The sequence below is a fragment of the Vipera berus genome (assembly GCF_964194415.1).
Source record: "Vipera berus genome assembly, chromosome: 1".
Taxonomy (NCBI): Eukaryota; Metazoa; Chordata; class Lepidosauria; order Squamata; family Viperidae; genus Vipera; species Vipera berus.
Genome location: NC_138202.1, coordinates 157,541,011 through 157,559,183, shown reverse-complemented (window position 1 = coordinate 157,559,183; position 18,173 = coordinate 157,541,011). Strand labels below are relative to the sequence as shown.

At 40.7% G+C, this 18,173-nt stretch overlaps 1 protein-coding gene across 1 annotated transcript in view; it reads left to right on the top strand.

The window, feature by feature from the left end:
- LRP2 (LDL receptor related protein 2) overlaps positions 1–18,173 on the top strand; it is a gene marked incomplete at both ends in the record, with an annotated part of 142,107 nt that overhangs the window by 109,684 nt on the left and 14,250 nt on the right. The window contains 16 exons of the mRNA XM_081324714.1: positions 248–425; positions 1,117–1,313; positions 2,262–2,507; positions 4,178–4,306; positions 6,495–6,614; positions 6,910–7,026; positions 7,178–7,294; positions 8,520–8,657; positions 9,530–9,652; positions 9,831–9,959; positions 12,356–12,487; positions 12,918–13,049; positions 14,160–14,303; positions 15,659–15,824; positions 16,420–16,548; positions 16,765–16,989. Of these exons, the coding sequence (XP_081180840.1) occupies positions 248–425; positions 1,117–1,313; positions 2,262–2,507; positions 4,178–4,306; positions 6,495–6,614; positions 6,910–7,026; positions 7,178–7,294; positions 8,520–8,657; positions 9,530–9,652; positions 9,831–9,959; positions 12,356–12,487; positions 12,918–13,049; positions 14,160–14,303; positions 15,659–15,824; positions 16,420–16,548; positions 16,765–16,989 (2,422 nt within the window). The remainder of the gene's footprint in view (positions 1–247; positions 426–1,116; positions 1,314–2,261; positions 2,508–4,177; positions 4,307–6,494; positions 6,615–6,909; positions 7,027–7,177; positions 7,295–8,519; positions 8,658–9,529; positions 9,653–9,830; positions 9,960–12,355; positions 12,488–12,917; positions 13,050–14,159; positions 14,304–15,658; positions 15,825–16,419; positions 16,549–16,764; positions 16,990–18,173) is intronic.

The following is an 18,173-nucleotide window of genomic DNA, read 5'->3' as shown; positions in this document are numbered from 1 at the left end:
TGAACTATTGTAACTCGAGGACTACTTGTATTCCATTTAAACATTTTCGCATAGAGGGAACAGTTCAAATATTGTCTTTGGGTCCAACTTATCCTGATTCAGATCTGTAGCTTAAAATGCAGACATTGGGTTGCTGGATCAGAGCAAAGATTGGAGCATTCTTTACCATTTTATTACCAATAACTTCATTTGTGGTATTTTCTTGATGGGGAATAATTAGATATTTCTCACTTCATTTTTTTACTAGTAAGCAATCCTTGTGGGACCAACAACGGGGGCTGTTCTCATCTGTGCCTAATAAAAAATGGTGGCTCCGGTTACTCCTGTGAATGTCCTGATAACTTTATGGTAGTCCATTTGGGCAGCACAGCTCACTGCCTCCCAATGTGCTCCAGCACTCAATTCCTGTGTGCTGACACTGAAAGGTAGGCATATGCAGTGACATAATTGCTTTGTTTGTTGTGTTTTATGTCCTTATACTTCAAGGGTGCTTTCACTTAGGATGCTGTATGTTACCTCATGACTCTCATTTGATCAGTAAGAAAAAAAAAGTTGTCCACACTCAGTGAGCTTTATGTAGAATAAGGATCTGAATCTGAAATCCTCCGTTGTAGTCTGACCTTCTACTCACTATCCCAGCCTTCCCTCACTGATGGTGCTTCTAGAACACGGGCGTCAAACTTGCCACGTCACGTGATGTGTTGCAATGTATCTCGATTCTTTTTGCATTGCCGGCAAACGGGGTGGGCGTGGCTTCGGTATGATGAAACCGGCCTGCGGGCCAGCAATTTGACCCCCCTGTTCTAGAAGGTTGGACTACAATTCCCAGAACTTCCAGCCAGCAACTTCAAGAGTTGCTGGCCTTTGGAGGGCCCAGTAGCGTAGGATTCTTCATCTCCACTTCTTCCGTAGCATTGCCTCTTGTCGCTTTGCTACCAGGGAGGCTGCGGTGCTGTTAAAACGAGCAGATTGGACTAAAGTTATACGCCTGTGCCATGCTTTGGGTTGCAAAGGGGAAAGACTCTTTTTTTCATTTGCGGTATCTGCTACCAGCTATGCACTTGTACTTCGTACTGGTGAACTCCTACAATGAAACCCATTTTCCGTTTCCTGTAGATGCATTCCTGTCTGGTGGAAATGCGACGGCCAAAGAGATTGTCGGGATGGGTCCGATGAGCCTCCCATGTGTCCAGTTAGGTACTGCCGCGTCGGGCAATTCCAGTGCAATGATGGCAACTGTACTAGTTCCTACTCCTTGTGCAATACTGTCCCAGAGTGTCCTGATGGATCCGATGAAGATCATGTGCTTTGTGGTATGTGGTCTCAAGATCTCAGATTTATTCATAAATATCACCCATGAGCATAAACAGGTCTAGACTGTTCTGTTTCTAGGAGTAGGAAATAGACAAATCTCAACAAAATAGCCACGAAGACTTTCCCGAGACCAGAGCTGCTTTGAGTTTTAGTACAGGTAGGCTTATGGCCACAATTGAGCCCCAAATTTATATTGCTAAGTGAGCAATTTGTTAAGTGAGTTTTGCTCAATTTTACGACTTTTCTTGCCACGTTTGTTGAGTGAATCACTGCAGTTGTTAAATTAGTAACACGGTTGTTAAGTGAATCTGGCTTCCCCATTGACTTTGCTTGCCAGAAGATCCCAAAAACTGATCATATGACTCTGCAACTGTCATAAATATGAACCAGTTGTCAAGCATCCGAATGTAAATCACACAACTAGGGGGATGTTGCAACAGTCATAAATGGGAAAAATTGTCATAAGTCACTTTTTTCAGAATGGAATATAATAGAATAGAACAGGGCTGGAAGGGACCTTGGAGCTCTTCTAGTCCAGCCCTCCAAAGTTGTAACTTTGAACGGTCACTAAACGAACTGTTGTAAGCCGAGGACTATCTGTATAGCCATCAGATTTACTCCTTGGGGACTCTATATCTATATCTATATCTATATCTATATCTATATCTATATCTATATCTATATCTATATCTATATCTATATCTATATCTATATCTATATCTATATCTATATCTATATCTATATCTATATATCTATAACTATATCTGTCTGTCTATCTGTCTGTCTATCTATCTATCTATCTATCTATCTATCTATCTATCTATCTCTATCTATCTATCTATCTATCTATCTATCTATCTATCTATCTATATGGGGCATTCTCTGAGTGAAATTGTATTATGATTATTATTATGTTTTTAGCAATGTAAAATTCTGGTTTCTTTTAGCCAACCACCAATGTGAATCTCACCAGTGGCAATGTGCTAACAAACGGTGCATCCCGGAAACCTGGCAGTGTGATCGAGAAGATGACTGTGGTGATAATTCAGATGAGGAGAGCACTCATTGTGCCAGCAGAACTTGTCCTCCAGGCCAGTTTAAATGTAACAATGGCCGATGCATCCCCCAGACCTGGAAATGTGATGTGGATGATGATTGTGGCGATAACTCCGATGAACCATTCCACGAATGCAGTAAGCAAAACGCAACTTGAGCTACTTTAGCGTTGCTGTACCAATTAAGAGGCACCGTTTGGCTTTACTCTTAGCCGTAACTGCCAAACAAGGTGAAAAGCAGGAGAATGAGAGTGTGCAGGGGAATCACTCTCTGAGGTGCATCTTTCCTATGATGCATATTGCAGCACACGAAGTAAGGACAGTCACATTGCTTCCAGTTGAAGAAACACCTGATGCTTTGGATGTGAATATTAATCTTGACTAAACTAGTAGTTACTTCCATGTTGAAAGGGATGGAAGAACAGGCCTTTATTCGCCTGTAGTCACTTTGTCCTTGGATGCGAAAGACTTTGAGGGAAAACCTACTAACAGTTTGGAACTGTTCCACTGCTTTTCCTGCCCCATTTTCCCTAAATGAAGGACCCCTTTCTTTTGGAAACCAATTTGGGAAAGAGGCAAGTCCCTGCCTTCCTCCTTGGTTTGAAATAGTGAACCCTTTAGAGCGCCATCAGGTATCTATATACAGCACTGGGTTAAGCCCTATCAGACTCATTGAGTTTATTCCTGAACTGATGCATAGAACTTCCGATTTAAATGCTAATCTAATCAGATATCATATGCCATCTGTAAGTGATGTGGAAATGTAATGTAACATCTATCCAAGCAATTTTATATGAAATCAACAAAGAAGTCTATTGAATCCCTGTGTCACATCAGGAAAAGATCTAGTCTGAGATTGAGGATATCTCTAAACCTCAAATTGTTTAAAGAATTGAATACAGTACATATGAAAGTTGTTGGGCCCAGATTTTGGTTCTGTTGAACCAAATTATCTGGGCCCAACAATTTTGGTATACAATGAATACTTATTGACAAAATCTTATACTAATGGGAGAGAATTAGGCCAGTGCAATTATAAGGTTATAAAACAGTTAGGAAGAACTGGAGTTAGCTATTGGGTTAGGATGCTGAGCTTGTCGATCAGAAGGTCGGCAGTTTGGTGGGTCGAATCCCGAGTGTTGCATAACAGAGTGAGCGCCTGTTACTTGTCCCAGCTTCTGCCAACCTAGCAGTTCGAAAGCATGTAAAAATGCAAGTAGAAAAATAGGGACCACTATGGTGGGAAGGTAACAGCGTTCCGTGCGACTTTGGTGTCTAGTCATGCCGGCTACATGACCACGGAGACGTCCTCGGACAAGCGATAGCTCTTCGGCTTTGAAACGGAGATAAGCACCGGCCCCTAGAGTTGGAAACGACTAGCACGCATGTGCGGGAGAACCTTTACCTCTACCTTTCAATTCCATCATAAGTAAAGGGCTCACTTCTGATAAGGGACTTATCAAGGAAGAATAGAATATTTAAAGTTAATTTTCCCCTACTGGTACAATCCAGATATGTTGAGCCTCAATTCCCAACTACTGGGTTTAGGAAGTTGCTATTTAAGGAAGCCTATTTTATTTATTTATCTGCATCTACATAGTACACATTTTTTTTAAAAAAAAAACAAATACAGTCACTGTATCACTTGTTGAGCACACTTAATTGAATTGAAAAATGAATATATATTAATGATTATGGTTTATTCACTATTGCATTTTTGAAAATAACCTTGGAGTGATGCTTATTATCTTCTCTAATAAAGAATTTGATCAAAAAGTCATGTCATTTTTTTTCCTTTTTTCTTTTAGTGGGTCCTGCCTATCGATGCGATAATCACACAGAATTCAGCTGTAGGACCAATTATCGCTGTGTCCCTCTCTGGTCTGTCTGCAATGGTTACAATGACTGCCGAGACAACAGTGATGAACAAGGCTGTGGTAGGTTTAGGAGCTGCAAAATTGATGTCTTGTAAAAAAACCTGAAAGCCCCATATTTGCTCTCATGCTATTTGCCAGCAACGCCTCTATGAGAATGTTGGTAGCAGAATGTCACAGTAATGGTTGCTTTTCATTTGCTAAGACCTGGGAGGCTATTAACAACACTTGAAATTAAAGACCATGGAGGTAATTTATTTACTGCAATTGAAATTGTGATTTCTCTTGATATTTGCTCTTGTGAAGGTCCAAATTATCTGAAACGATCACCTAGTTATTACTGTCTACATTCAATTGCTGCTGTATCCGCTCAAGGGGCAGTATAATTTGTGCTTATTTGCTGTGAATTAGAACATAGATTTATGGGTATCTTTTCATCTGGGCATAATTTTGTAATTGGGAAAAATAGCCAGTAGCGGTTAAGGCAACAGAGTAGAAACCAGGACGCTGTGAGTTCTAGTCTCACACGACTTTCAGCTACACGTGTTCTTTCAGCCCAACTCACCTCACAAGGTTGTTGTTGTCAGGAAAAATAAGAGGAGGAAGGAGTATTAGTATGTTTGCCACCTTGAGTTTATTTATAACAGCAATAAAGGCAAGATATAAATAATTATATACGATTACCTTTAACTAAAAGAAAACCAAAGTGCTCCATGGCTAGGAGAAAGTGGTAAAGTTGCTAGTGAGTAACAGTGAGAGGGTGGAACGTCTTAATTTATGTTTTGTGTCTGCCTTCTCTCAGAAAGTACATAGAGCCAGGGGTGGGATTCAGCCAGTTTGCACCACTTCGGCAGAACTGGTAGCTAATTTTTTGTTGCCCAGGCCCAGAACGGACTTCCGGAAGCGGCATCCATGCAGAGAACCGGTTGCTCACGTATTTGAATCCCACCACTGCACAGAGCCCTAGCTGGTGATCATTATGCCACTGGGGAATGGGAAAATTTCAACTTAGGACAGACAAGGAGAGGATAAGAGAGAACTTGACTAAGTTAAATGTATACATGTATCCAAGATGACAGGGATTACATTCTAAGGTACTGAAGCAGAAATGATTCTTGGTATTCTTAGAGAAATCCTGAAAGTGAGGTTCTGAAAGACTGGAGGGAAGCAAATCTCATAATACTCTACTTAATAAAATTGCAAAATAGAGCTGTAGATGCTACTCCTGCTATAGATGGACTCATAGTTGACCAAAAGACTACTCAATATCTCCACTTCAGCTAGAAGGAGCTATAAAGTGGTACTGTTCAACACTTTTATCAGTGATTTGGTTCAGGAGATTGGGGGTGGGGTGGGGGGGACTTAACACACTTAAGTACAAAGCTGAGAGAAACTGGCTAACATTTAAATGAAATAAGAATTTAAAAGATATATTGTAGACCAGAGCTCCCCAACTTTTCTGGGTTGGTGTCTGGAGGGAAAGGGAGGAGAAGGGAAATGTACGTGTGTGCATGTGCAAAATGGGCACGTGCACAGTGGTGGTGCTAGTGCTGTGCGCATGCGCAAGCGGGCTACGTACATCCATGGTGGTGCTGGTGCCTGTGTGCCTGTGAAAATGGGGCGCTAGCACCCTGCACACATGCAAACAGGGCTGCTAGCACCTGTGTGGCGGCACTAGCATGAATGGGGAGGTGCATGCACACACTTGCCAGCCATTGCGGCAGCCCAGTGACCAACAGGCCACGGACCAGTACTGGGCCGCAGCCCACAGGTTGGGGACCCCTGCTGTAGACAAGTGTGAGCACTGGGCTGAAATGAACAGGATGAGATTTAACAAATTGCAGTAGTCTTTTCAGGAAAAATGTAAGGCATGAGTACAAAATAGAGGCAAGCTTGCCTGCCAGGAGTTAAATTTCCTTGGCTTTATAGACCTGTGAAGGTTGTAAATGTGAGGATCGGTTGAAAAGTTACATTTTCATCACCATCATAACTGCCATTGGTCAATGTACAAGGCAGTTGCTAAATGAGGACTACCTGTATTTCTTTTCTTTTTCAAAGTATACCCTTTGAGGAGTCACTTTACAACAAAGTCTTTTACAATTTAATTTTCTGCTATTGCCATCCATGTACCAACCTTATTTGCACATCTCTTCTTTCCAAACTGTGTTGGAGAAGGGCATGTTAATTGTTGCTGTCAACTGATTTCTCTCTATCTTGGGCATGTGTGTGTGTGTGTGTGTGTGCTCTACAGAATCCCTGACTTGTGATCCTTTGGGAGATTTCCGCTGTGATAATCACCGGTGTATTCCACTGCGATGGAAGTGTGACGGAAATGACGACTGTGGAGATGATTCCGATGAACAAAACTGCAGTACGTGCTTTCTTTTCTTGCCAAAAAACCTGCAGTATTGGTTGCTTTGTATTGAAATACTTTGCACATTTACTTGCTAGAATTTTATCTAGAACTGGTAAGTTGATGTCTTGATCGGGAGGGGCGGGTTGCAGGGGGGATCTGTCCCTTTCGAACTGCGCAATTTCAAATATTTTTAATGAAAAGATTTAGCAAGTAAGCAAAAAATCGTTATCGACAGATTTAGGTGTTCTGTTTCGGAGCGAGTTTGCAAAAGTTCACACCCCGTTCGGATGATTCTCTCTTTGTTTGCAAGGTCCTCGTGAATGCACAGAAAGTGAGTATCAGTGTGCAAACCTGCGCTGCATTCCCTCTCGGTGGTTGTGTGACCATGACAATGACTGTGAAGACAACTCAGATGAAGTGGACTGTGGTATGCATTGCAGTTTGAATTTGCCCTTCCCTTGACTCTCTTTCTCTCTCTCTTTCTCCCCTTCCCTCCCTCCCTCCCTCCCCAACCAAACCACCCACCTCATGACTTTTAAAGAAAAAGATTTCAGCAGTTATTTACTCTTCTTGTTTAGAACTAAGGACCTGCCAGCCAGGTTTTTTCCAGTGCAACAGTGGCCACTGTATTGGAGAACGGTTCCAGTGCGATGGCAGGGCGGATTGCCTGGATTTCTCTGACGAAGCATCTTGTCGTGAGTTCTCAGATTTGTGGCAGAAATTTGACGCCAGTTCCTTACAATATCATGTCTTTTCCCTGGGTTGAGGTGGGGGAAATAAATGGCTACGTTTCTTTTCTACGAATTTCAAGAAATACTGAAGGCTACTGGGGTGAGCAGAAACGATAATAAGAGAATTCCAGCATCATCCTCCCCTTTGCCCCACTGCAGCCTCCTGCACAGTCTCCCAGGTCCCTAAGATCTGCTCTTGTATTCCTCAACTCTAAGGTTGTCGGCAATGAGAGAAATTAGACACAGGTAGTCCTCAAATTATGATCGTAGTTGACACCAGAATTTCTGTTGTTAAGCAAGGTAGTGGTTAAGTGAATCACACACAGTTTTATGACCCTTTGTAACATGGTTGTTAAGCAAATTACCCGCAGTTGCTAAGTTAATAACACGGTTGTTAAGCAAATCTGGTTCCCTCCCCCCCCCCCGTTGAGTTTCTTGGAAGCCAGCTGGGAAAGTCGCAAATAGCGATCACGTGACCCTGGGACACTGTACCGGTCATAAGTACGTGCCAATTGCCCAAAGCTTGATCACATGACCAAGGCGATGCTGCGACGGTTGTAAGCACACGTGCCAGTTTTAAGTCAGTTTTTCCAGTGCTGTTGTAACTTTGAACAGTCGCTAAATAACTGGCTGTAGGTCATGGACTGCCTGTACACACTTTATTCTGCCTGATTACTTTTTTTAAAAAAAAACAAAATTCTTTTTCTGTTTTGACTCCATATTACACGTTCTGCACAATCTCAGTACAGCAGTGGTAGTCTTAGCGGCTCCACGGACCGGCAGTGGAGGGCAGGGAAGAGGTGGTTTTGTGTGTGCACATTGCTTGTGCAAATGGAGCTTTGCATGCCTGCTCACCACTTCCCAACAACTGTGATTCCCAACAGGCTGCGGACTGGGACCGGTCCACGGACCGGGGGCTGGGAACTCCTGCAGTAGAGGATTAAAGCAATGGTGGTTGTTTTTTTTTTAAAAAAAGATACCCCTTATTAAAGTTGTACTGTGTTGCTATTACTAAACCCCTGTACAAGTCAGGACCCAATGAATCAGTAAATAGGAATACCTTAGTAATGGGAAAACATCAATTTATTAAAACATATAAAATGAGATTATGTATGAAGAAAAAGATTAAGAAATGCTTGCATGGTAGTACAACGACCACGGTATTAAATCTGAATGTCTTTTTTATCAGCCACTCGCTATCCAAATGGTTCTTACTGTCCCCGTTCAATGTTTGAGTGCAAGAATCACGTCTGTATTCAGCCCTATTGGAAATGTGATGGTGATGACGACTGTGGAGACGGGACAGATGAAGAACTTCAGTTCTGCTGTAAGCTAAAGATTTATTTATTTTTTAAGCCCATTTTAAGTCCATCTTTCTTTGGACCCTCTATCTTTGAAATGCCGGAAAATTGGAAAATTGATAGATTGATTTTGTATTTGGATGATAGATTGGCAACCACATAATTGACTTCCCACATCCTGATCATCTCTTGGGTCAAGATCAGCTTTTTCTATAACATCGAGAGGGTGCTTTTTGAAAACGCACAGATGCTTCGACCTAGTTGCACAGCCTTTTTGATTTGGGCACATGCATTTTTATGGATAACGGAATTGATATAATGCATAATGTATAATACAACAAATGAAATAGAGAGATTACTAAACGTATAGAGAAGCCTGAGGGGGGGGAGGGAGTTAGAAAATTAATCAGGCAGTTGGATATTTTTCAGGTCAACCTGAAAAGAATCTCAAAATGCTTTCTCAGATCTATTTGTGATAAACTCAGAGATTAATATAGGAATAATATAAATGCAACTTTTTTCCAGATAAAATAAATTTATAAATAAATAAGGGTGCATAGGACTCTGTTTGACAACAGGTTAGCTCTGCAAAAACAGAACGGAACGGAACTCAGTTTGCCACGGAGGAAAGCCAATGAAAGAAAGATGGAATCTTGGCCATAAGTTAACTTCAGATAATAGGATGGAATATCTCTGATGATATAGGATTAGTGAGTCCCCGAATGCATAGCTGTCCCTGATTATGATTAAATTAAGCTACATGCTTGCGCTAGTCCCATCTCCTTAAACATAGATGAGTTCTGCTATTAATTTAGCGCTGCTGTCTTAACGTTCAGGAAGTACTTTAATCAGTGACCCAGAAACAATATTTGAACTCTTGTGATCTCTCTGATTTCAGTGGACGTTGTCTGTGAGGAGCCCCACCGCTTTCGTTGTGAGAACAATCGCTGCATCTACAGGCAGAAGTTGTGTAACCAGGAGGATGACTGCGGAGATGGAAGTGATGAGAAAGAAGAGCACTGTAGGTTTATCCACTTATCTGAACCACAGGAGTTAATAGATTAATTTGCTGTCTGTTGTCTTCGTTTCAGGTGTTCGTACCTATATTCACCCTCTTCTCTTGCCCATATAGTCTGCGGAATAATAATTTTACCAGTTATTGCACAGTAATGCAGAGTCCGTGTGTCCTTTTTATTCAGGCAAAGAACCTACTCCTAAACCTTGCACCCCTGAAGAATTCAAGTGTGGTAATGGAAATTGTATCCCATTGCATTATGTCTGTGATAATTATGACGACTGTGGAAACCACTTTGACGAGCTCGGCTGCAGTGAGTATTGTTGTGGTTGCATGGAAACTATGTATTTTTTATTTTGTTTTCTCGCAGGATTTCTCGGATGGGGTGAGGTGGAAACTTTACGATTCAGGGCGATTGAAAATTGGGGGGAAATCCACTGAAGTAAAACAATCCCCCAAAGAGGAAAATGCCTCTCCTCTGATTTGTCACACTGAAATACGATGTCTCTCTCCATTTCTTAACTGCCCCCATTTCATTTATTTTGGTAGCACCATTCCAGCAGTTGAAACCTGAATGCAGATTTTTATCTTTGTGACACAACTGAAAGCAGCATTAAGTAACCTGGCGCTCCCCAAATATCTTAAGTTACATATCCCATAATTCTTTGGCCAAGCCATTTGGGAATCTATGGATGCTGAAAATTGGCCCATTGAGAAGGAACTGAGTTTAGAATAGAATAGAGCTGGAAGGAACTCAAGCAGGAGAACCTAATACCATCTCAGACAAGTGACTGTCCAGTCTCTTCTTAAAAACTTCCATTGATGGAGCGCCCACGATTTCTGGAGGCAAGCTGTTGCACTGCTTAATTATCCTCACTGTTAGGAAGTTTCTCCTTAATTCCAGGTTCCTTCTGTCTTTGGTCAGTTTCCAACCATTGTTTCTTGTCCTGCCCTTGGAGAATAATTTGACCCCCTCTTCTTTGTGGCAGCCTCTCAAATACTGGAATGCTGCTATCATGTCTCCCCTATTTCTTCTTTTCTTTAGACTAGCCAAACCTGAATCCTGCAGCTGTTCTTCATACGTTTTAGTCTCCAGGCCTTGGATCATCTTAGTTGCTCTTCTCAGAACTTTTTCCAAGGTCTCAACATCTTTTTTGTAGTATGGTGACCCAAATTGGTTGCAGTATTCCAGGTGTGGTCTCACTAGGGTTTTATAAAACGGTACTAATACTTTAAGGGACGCGGTGGCTCAGTGGGTTAGGACGCTGAGCTTGTCGATCAGAAGGTCGGCAGTTTGGCGGGTCAAATCCCGAGTGCCGCGTAACAGAGTGAGCGCCTGTTACTCGTCCCAGCTTCTGCCAACCTAGCAGTTCGAAAGCACGTAAAAATGCAAGTAGAAAAATAGGGACCACTCCGGTGGGAAGGTAACAGCGTTCCGTGCGCCTTTGGCGTCTAGTCATGCCGGCCACATGACCACGGAGACGTCCTCGGACAAGCGCTGGCTCTTCGGCTTTGAAACGGAGATGAGCACCGGCCCCTAGAGTTGGAAACGACTAGCACGCATGTGTCGGGGAACCTTTACCTTTACCTTTACTAATACTTTGCATGATCTTGATTCTATGCCTCTGTTTATACAACCCAGGATTGTATTAGCTTTTTTGGCTGCTTCTGCACATTGCTGGCTCATAGTCAAGTGAGTTATGAAAGACTGCCTCAAATTATAGTGAACTATGCTCCCTCCGCATCAACCTGTGTATCCTGTCAGCACATTTATTGAAAGCAAACTAGGAAAGAAAAGAATCTTTACTCTGCCAGTGATTTTAAATATGCTGTTTCTTTTGATCAACACTTTTGAGTGCAGTTAATAGGGATTAGTAAAATGTATAGTCATGGTTTTGTATGTATAAATTAAGAAAAAAGATATCTCTCCAACAGAAACAGTAAAAGAGTGTCCTGTATAACAAAGATTTCAAAGATTTTTCTCCCATTGACATTAATAGAGTGAACACAAACTTTTTTCTTTAGAGCCTTAGATGTTTGAGGCATAATAGTAAAGCCGAGCTATCAGGAGTGGCCTTATAATAATGGGATATCTTTGTGGCATTTTTATGGATTTGATATTTTTGCAAACTGCTGTGAGTGCTGGTGTTGTTGGTCTATAATCATGATGAATAAAAATGGAAGAAAGGCGAAGAGAAAAAAATATATTGCTGGTAAAAAGAGAAGCCAAAGTGGTAGGACTTTACAGTCTGCTCCTCATCAACAGATGTTTTTGGTGTGTTGTTTTGGTGATGACAGTTTAACCAAAGTTCATTAAAATGCAATTTGAATCTCCCTCTTCCTTTCAGCACCATCGGTATGAAGCAGCTTGGTACTATATATATATATGAATTAACTCTAAAATGGATCAGATCATCGCTGTTTTGAAAAGGATTTGCTGTTAATTAACAGATGACTTCTTTGTAAAGCATAATTATGACTGGTTTTTAAAATTGCCATAATTGTTTTCTACCCCCCTCCCCAAGTGTAACAATCATCCACAAAACTATTACTTTAGTAACAATGGTATTTTCAATCAAACTTGCTTTGTGATTTTGACTATTTTCTTTAAGAATAGAAGAGGGTAAAGGCAAAGGGAAATTGCGGGGAAATGCTATGAATTGTAATTCTATGATCCTGTCTGATCAAAACTATGTCTTTTTCTTGAAGATCCTGGAACAGGCAGAACATGTGCTGAAAATATCTGTGAACACAATTGCACCAACCTGAATGAAGGAGGCTTTATATGTACCTGCAGGCCTGGATACCACCCCAGTGACCTGGACAGGAATACCTGTGATGGTAAAATTTTCATCTATACTTCATTTTCCACCTTGGAAATGCTCAGCAACCAGTTACCTTGAACCCTCAAAATAACAATATATTGTGCTTTTCCTCCAAACTTATTTTATTCACTTCTGTTTTTCTTTTTGTAGTGCCAAATCCTATGTCACAGAATGTTTTAAATCACTGTTGGAAATTGTTGCTGTGTTGTTGTTATTCTTAAAAAACAAAACCACACAAATTGATATGATTATTGAAGGGCAGATGGGGGAGAGATTCTGCTGTCAAGGCAAACCTAATATCATTTGTCTGGCTTAGAGTTAAAATGAAATAAAAGTGAGCAAAACATTGCAATTGTCAGAGTAGAAAATAGCATCTCAACAAAGGCATTATTTTCTATTCTAAACAAAAAAAATAAATGAAAACTCTTATTTATCATTGATTTCAGATGTCAACGAATGTGAATTCTTCGGTACTTGTCCACAGCTTTGTAAGAATTCTAAAGGAAGCTATGAATGCTTTTGTGCTGAGGGATTTCGATCTGTTGGAGATCAGCTGGGAAGGCAATGTGCAGCCAATGGTAAAAGCAGCCAGAATTTCCCTGGAAATTATTTATTTTGTAGGTGGGGCTACAGCCAGCATATCTTACAGGAGGGATACAGATCACAGAGCTGACCAGAGAGAGGATAACCACAGGTGTAGCCTAATTGTGTGGAGAGATCTTCTCCAGTCCTACTCAACCCAAGGGTAGTGGTCTCCATCCAAAGTGTTATTTCCATTGAGGTGCTAAAGCTGAGGGCATTGATATATCCCTTCATTGAAAGGGAGAGATGTTCTGGTGAGAAGATACAGTATTAGAACAAAGGTCTTCATCAACAATCAGGATGGGACAATATCAAAGAACTTCTAACAGGACTTTAACTACAGAGAGAGGGAGAGGTATGTTTCTCTCTGTAGTCAAAGCTCGGTAATAAGAAACCCAATGACGGCTGCTTGTGAAAGTTGATGCCCTCATAAAATATATTGTCTTGAAAGTACTACAAGTCTCTGTGTTTAGTTCATTATGCAGTATAAATTAACGCAAATCTTTTCCCAGCCATCTCTATTTAAAATAGGAATTCCCGAGATGGAAATTATTTTAGTCCAGGGCCAAGCTTCAGATCTCCATTATTAATACTGGTGCATGTTGTATCCCTGTTTCTCAAGCACTTCTTCTCCTGACTAAGTGATAATGGGATATTGAAATGGAGGCCAATTTTAAAGTTGTTTATTAGGAGGCATAGGAACGTCCTGTTCAAAGAGACAACTGTGAAACACTTCACTGCATTTCAATTAAAGCCTTCCAGAGGTCGTTAAATTACAACTTTCACCATCCACCTTCCCTATCAGTCCGGCTAGCTGGGACACATTCAAGGTGTCAAGTCAACATCTGGCACGCCATTGATTCAACAAATCTAATTATTAAAATGTACTGACAAGCTTATCTATGGATAACAAGGAGGCTACAATGTGGCAAAACATTTTAACAGAATAAGGATGGTCAAAAACAGCCTCTGAATTTTATAGCTAATGTGGTACATTTAATAAACCAAACTACTTTGTAGAAAGTAAATTACAGGCAGATGCTTTAAAAATCCCATTTGGGTTTGAATTGCTGAGTTCCAACAATAAAATGTTTTGGTTTTTTTAGGTAACCCGCCCATCTTACTTCTGCCTGATAATGTCCGCATTCGGAGATACAACATGTCATCTGAGCAATATTCAGACTATATTGAAAATGAGGAACACATTCAGGCACTAGACTACCATTGGGATCCTGAAGGAATTGACCTAAGTATGTTTTCATTTTTGACTATTAGAACAGAAGGTTCTTTTCGAGGGTGTAGCCGTGGGGGAGGGGGGCAGGGGAGGGAGGATTTTACTAGCAGAGAAGTAACTTCTTCAGAATTTTCTTTTCCATGGATTCATTATGTACGTTATGGGCATGTAATGATATAACGTTCCTTATCTATAAAGTAGACAGGATTGTAGCTTGTAAGAACTTTGTGAAATGTAGCGTTACGAATCACTTTGCAAATTAGATTTAAATATTTGGGGGGGGGTTGCCACCCCTCTCCCCCCTCCCCACCACAAACCTGCTCTAAACAGTGTTTCTCCACCTTTCCAGCTTGAAGATGGGTGTACTTCAACTCCCAGGATTCCCAGCCAGCAATGTTGGCTGGGGAATTCTGGGAGTTGGAAGTCCACCCATCTTCAAGTTGCCAAGATTGAGAAACACTGCTCTAAACTATCATCTCTACGTAGTAAACTTGCTGCAGGGAGTAGAGAAGAATCTTGTTGTCAGCTTCCTACCATTTCTGGTTTACCAATACATAATACCCAAGGAAACCATTTAGTAGGGACCAAAGAGAGGTCTTCCTTTCCTTTGCAAATGTCATTTAGGGAGCCACGATTTTAGCATTGGATGCAGTCATGGCTATTTGGTTAAGATTTTGCTAAAGCAGCATTAGGATAAAAATACCAAGAAGTGGACTTACGGTCATCTAGTAAGCTAACTTCCAGAGGACCAAATGCTAATTAAGAATGCTGTATTAAAAATTGGGATCCTGCCATCCTAGTTAGCCATTTATAAAGAGAGGTTTTCCAGTTTGTTAATTTTTATACGATGTCTGTTGAAATTCTTCTTGCTGTTCCAAGGCAGCACACCTCTTTGAAGCAGTTCCAAGAGTTTCTGCATGTGGAGACTAAATTTCTCAGGTTCAACAGTGCTGTTCTTTGGTTCATATGGTTTTAAACTGTCACCTGCCCTGCCCAGTGCTTCCTAAATACAACGCAAATGGGTGAATGATATACATATCCATTGCTACAATTTAAGCTTCAGAATATTTTGCAAATAGTCAGCAAGTTGGAGGTTTAACAAAAAGGCATTCGGTTGGGTCAGTTCTGCTTAGCCTAACAGAATTTGTGATCTGATTCAAAATAATGTTAAGCCAGAATTATTAAAGTGTAATCCATTGAACAAGTCATGCTGTATCAGAATTAAACCAATGTATACATTTGCGCAATGTGTGAACTGAGTTACTGCATGCTTCTATGAATCCCATATTTGAAATGTTGGACACCCAGTATTGTCCTACTAAACAATGTTCTTTCCAGTGAAAATATAAAGAGAGGTCTGAACTCTCCTAGGTGTTGTATACTACAGCATTCTTGGACGTGGATCACAATTTGGTTCCATCAAACGTGCATATATCCCCACATTTGAAAGCGGTGGAAATAACCCCGTGAAAGAAGTTGACCTGAACCTTAGATACTTGGTCAGTCCTGTTGGTTTAGCGGTGGATTGGGTTGGCAAGTAAGTGCAAAAGCTGGATAAAAGTGCTTCAGAAACATACACACACACTTCAAAATCACTGAAATATTTTTTTCCTGTGCAAAATGCTTCTTGAATGCAAATTGACATAATTTCTTGTTTCATGGATGAGGTGGGTAAACTTTTGTGGGTCTGTATTTGTTATTTTCACTGTTAAAGTTGTTACTATTATTGCCTCTGAAGGTTGTCATGGACAAGCTAGCGATGTTATGATATAACAAGATCTTACTATCTGGCCATTTTTCATGCTCAGTGGCCATTTGAAATGTTCTTATTTAATGGGCCTATTAAACTTACTAGAAGTTAAGGACACTTTTTCATTTATTTTCAAGAAAAAAAATTCACAAGAAATTGTGCTGGCATAATCTCGTGAAATTTTAGCAGTGCAGTTTTGGGGTTTTACAGCAGGGGAATCTTGTTGCATAGATCCTGATTTGAAAACTGCCTGATTCAGGCCAATTGAGTTAAATATAAGGAAGATGAAACAAAGATAAATAAAAGGAAGATTAACAAACAAACATTTAGGCATCTAATGTTAAACATGACTCAAGAGTTATGCATTTTTTTTCTTAATTAGGCACCTTTATTGGACTGATTCTGGGACAAATAGAATAGAGGTGGCAAAACTTGATGGGAGGTATCGGAAATGGTTAATCTATTCTCTGCTGGATCAGCCAGCAGCCATAGCGGTCAACCCTAAGCTTGGGTGAGTATTTTCAACTCGGAAGCTTCTTGATACTTCTGACTTGAGCGCAAAATAATAACAACAATAATTTTAACAATAAGCAATATGAAATAATGCATAACAATTCATAACAATTTTGGGTGTGTGTGTGTCAAGATTTCTTTCTCTTTCTTCTGGTCCAGATGTTTTTGAAAATGTGTAACAAATAATTAATAGTTGCTTGTTTGGCTTTTTCAGGTTAATGTATTGGACCGATTGGGGAAGGCAACCCAAAATCGAAAGCGCCTGGATGGATGGACAGCAGAGGAACACACTGGTTTCTGAAAACCTTGGCTGGCCAACTGGCCTTTCTATTGATTATTTGAACGGTGACAGGATCTATTGGAGCGATGAGAAGGAAAATCTAATTGAGTCTATGAAGTTTGATGGAACAGATAGGAAGATTATTTTACATGGAGGTATGTAGCATCCAGCTGAATTTAACTGACTGCAGAAAAGCTGAGCAATTCAGACTTGGGTAATGTGATGGTCTGTGAGAATGACCTTGAGAGAAGGGAAGAAGAGCTGCAGAGTAGGCATTGGTTTAAAAAAAAAGAGGCAGCCTAGCAATAGGGAAATGGTGAGCATCTCAGAAGGGAATCCTTCCTAGTTTTTTTGGATTGTAAAGATAAGCAGGGAGAGATATACTAAGATTTCCAAGATGCTGTTAAAAGGTAAAGGTTCCCCCGCACAGGCGTGCTAGTCTTTCCGACTCTAGGGGCCGGTGCTCATCTCCGTTTCAAAGCCGAAGAGCCAGCGCTTGTCTGAGGACGTCTCCGTGGTCATGTGGCCGGCATGACTAGACGCCAAAGGCGCACGGAACACTGTTACCTTCCCACCGTAGTGGTCCCTATTTTTCTACTTGCATTTTTACGTGCTTTCAAACTGCTAGGTTGGCAGAAGCTGGGACGAGTAACAGGCGCTCACTCTGTTACGGGGCACTCGGGATTCGACCCGCCAAACTGCCGACCTTCTGATCGACAAGCTCAGCGTCCTAACCCACTGAGCCACCGCGTCCCTTTAAGATGCTGTTAAGATAACATTAAATAAAGTTAAAGCTAGTACTTCTGGGTGTGTTTCTTGTCCAGACTACCTCATAAGGTTAACAGGATTGGTTGGGAAATGACCAAGAAATCAGGATTTTAAACTATGCTGGGAAATTTTAAAAAAGAATCGACACACAGATATTTTGAAAGCTACGTGGACACATCCATGAAATCACCAAAAATGGAATTCAGATCCATTCTAATGTATCAAAGTTATCACAGAGTGAACTGATTTTTCAAACTATTTTCCAAAAATCTGGAGCCTGTTCAAAGGAAAGTTTTATGGTGACTAATGGGAGAAGCTTTGATACTGTTCTGAGGATTCATAGATGCGTTCATTAATTTCAAATAGCCAAGTCAGAATGAGTAGCCTATTATCTCCTTTACCTCCATCTTAAGCAGAGATTGTTTATGAAGAAAACTCTGACATCTATTCAAACGAGCTTTTAGTTCTTTGCAAAGTTCCACGGAAGAGTCAAGTATTTTAATTTCCAGAATCCGTTAATATCCACTAATGCGGATGCACAGAAAAATGCTAAGAGTATAATGCCATTGTTTCTG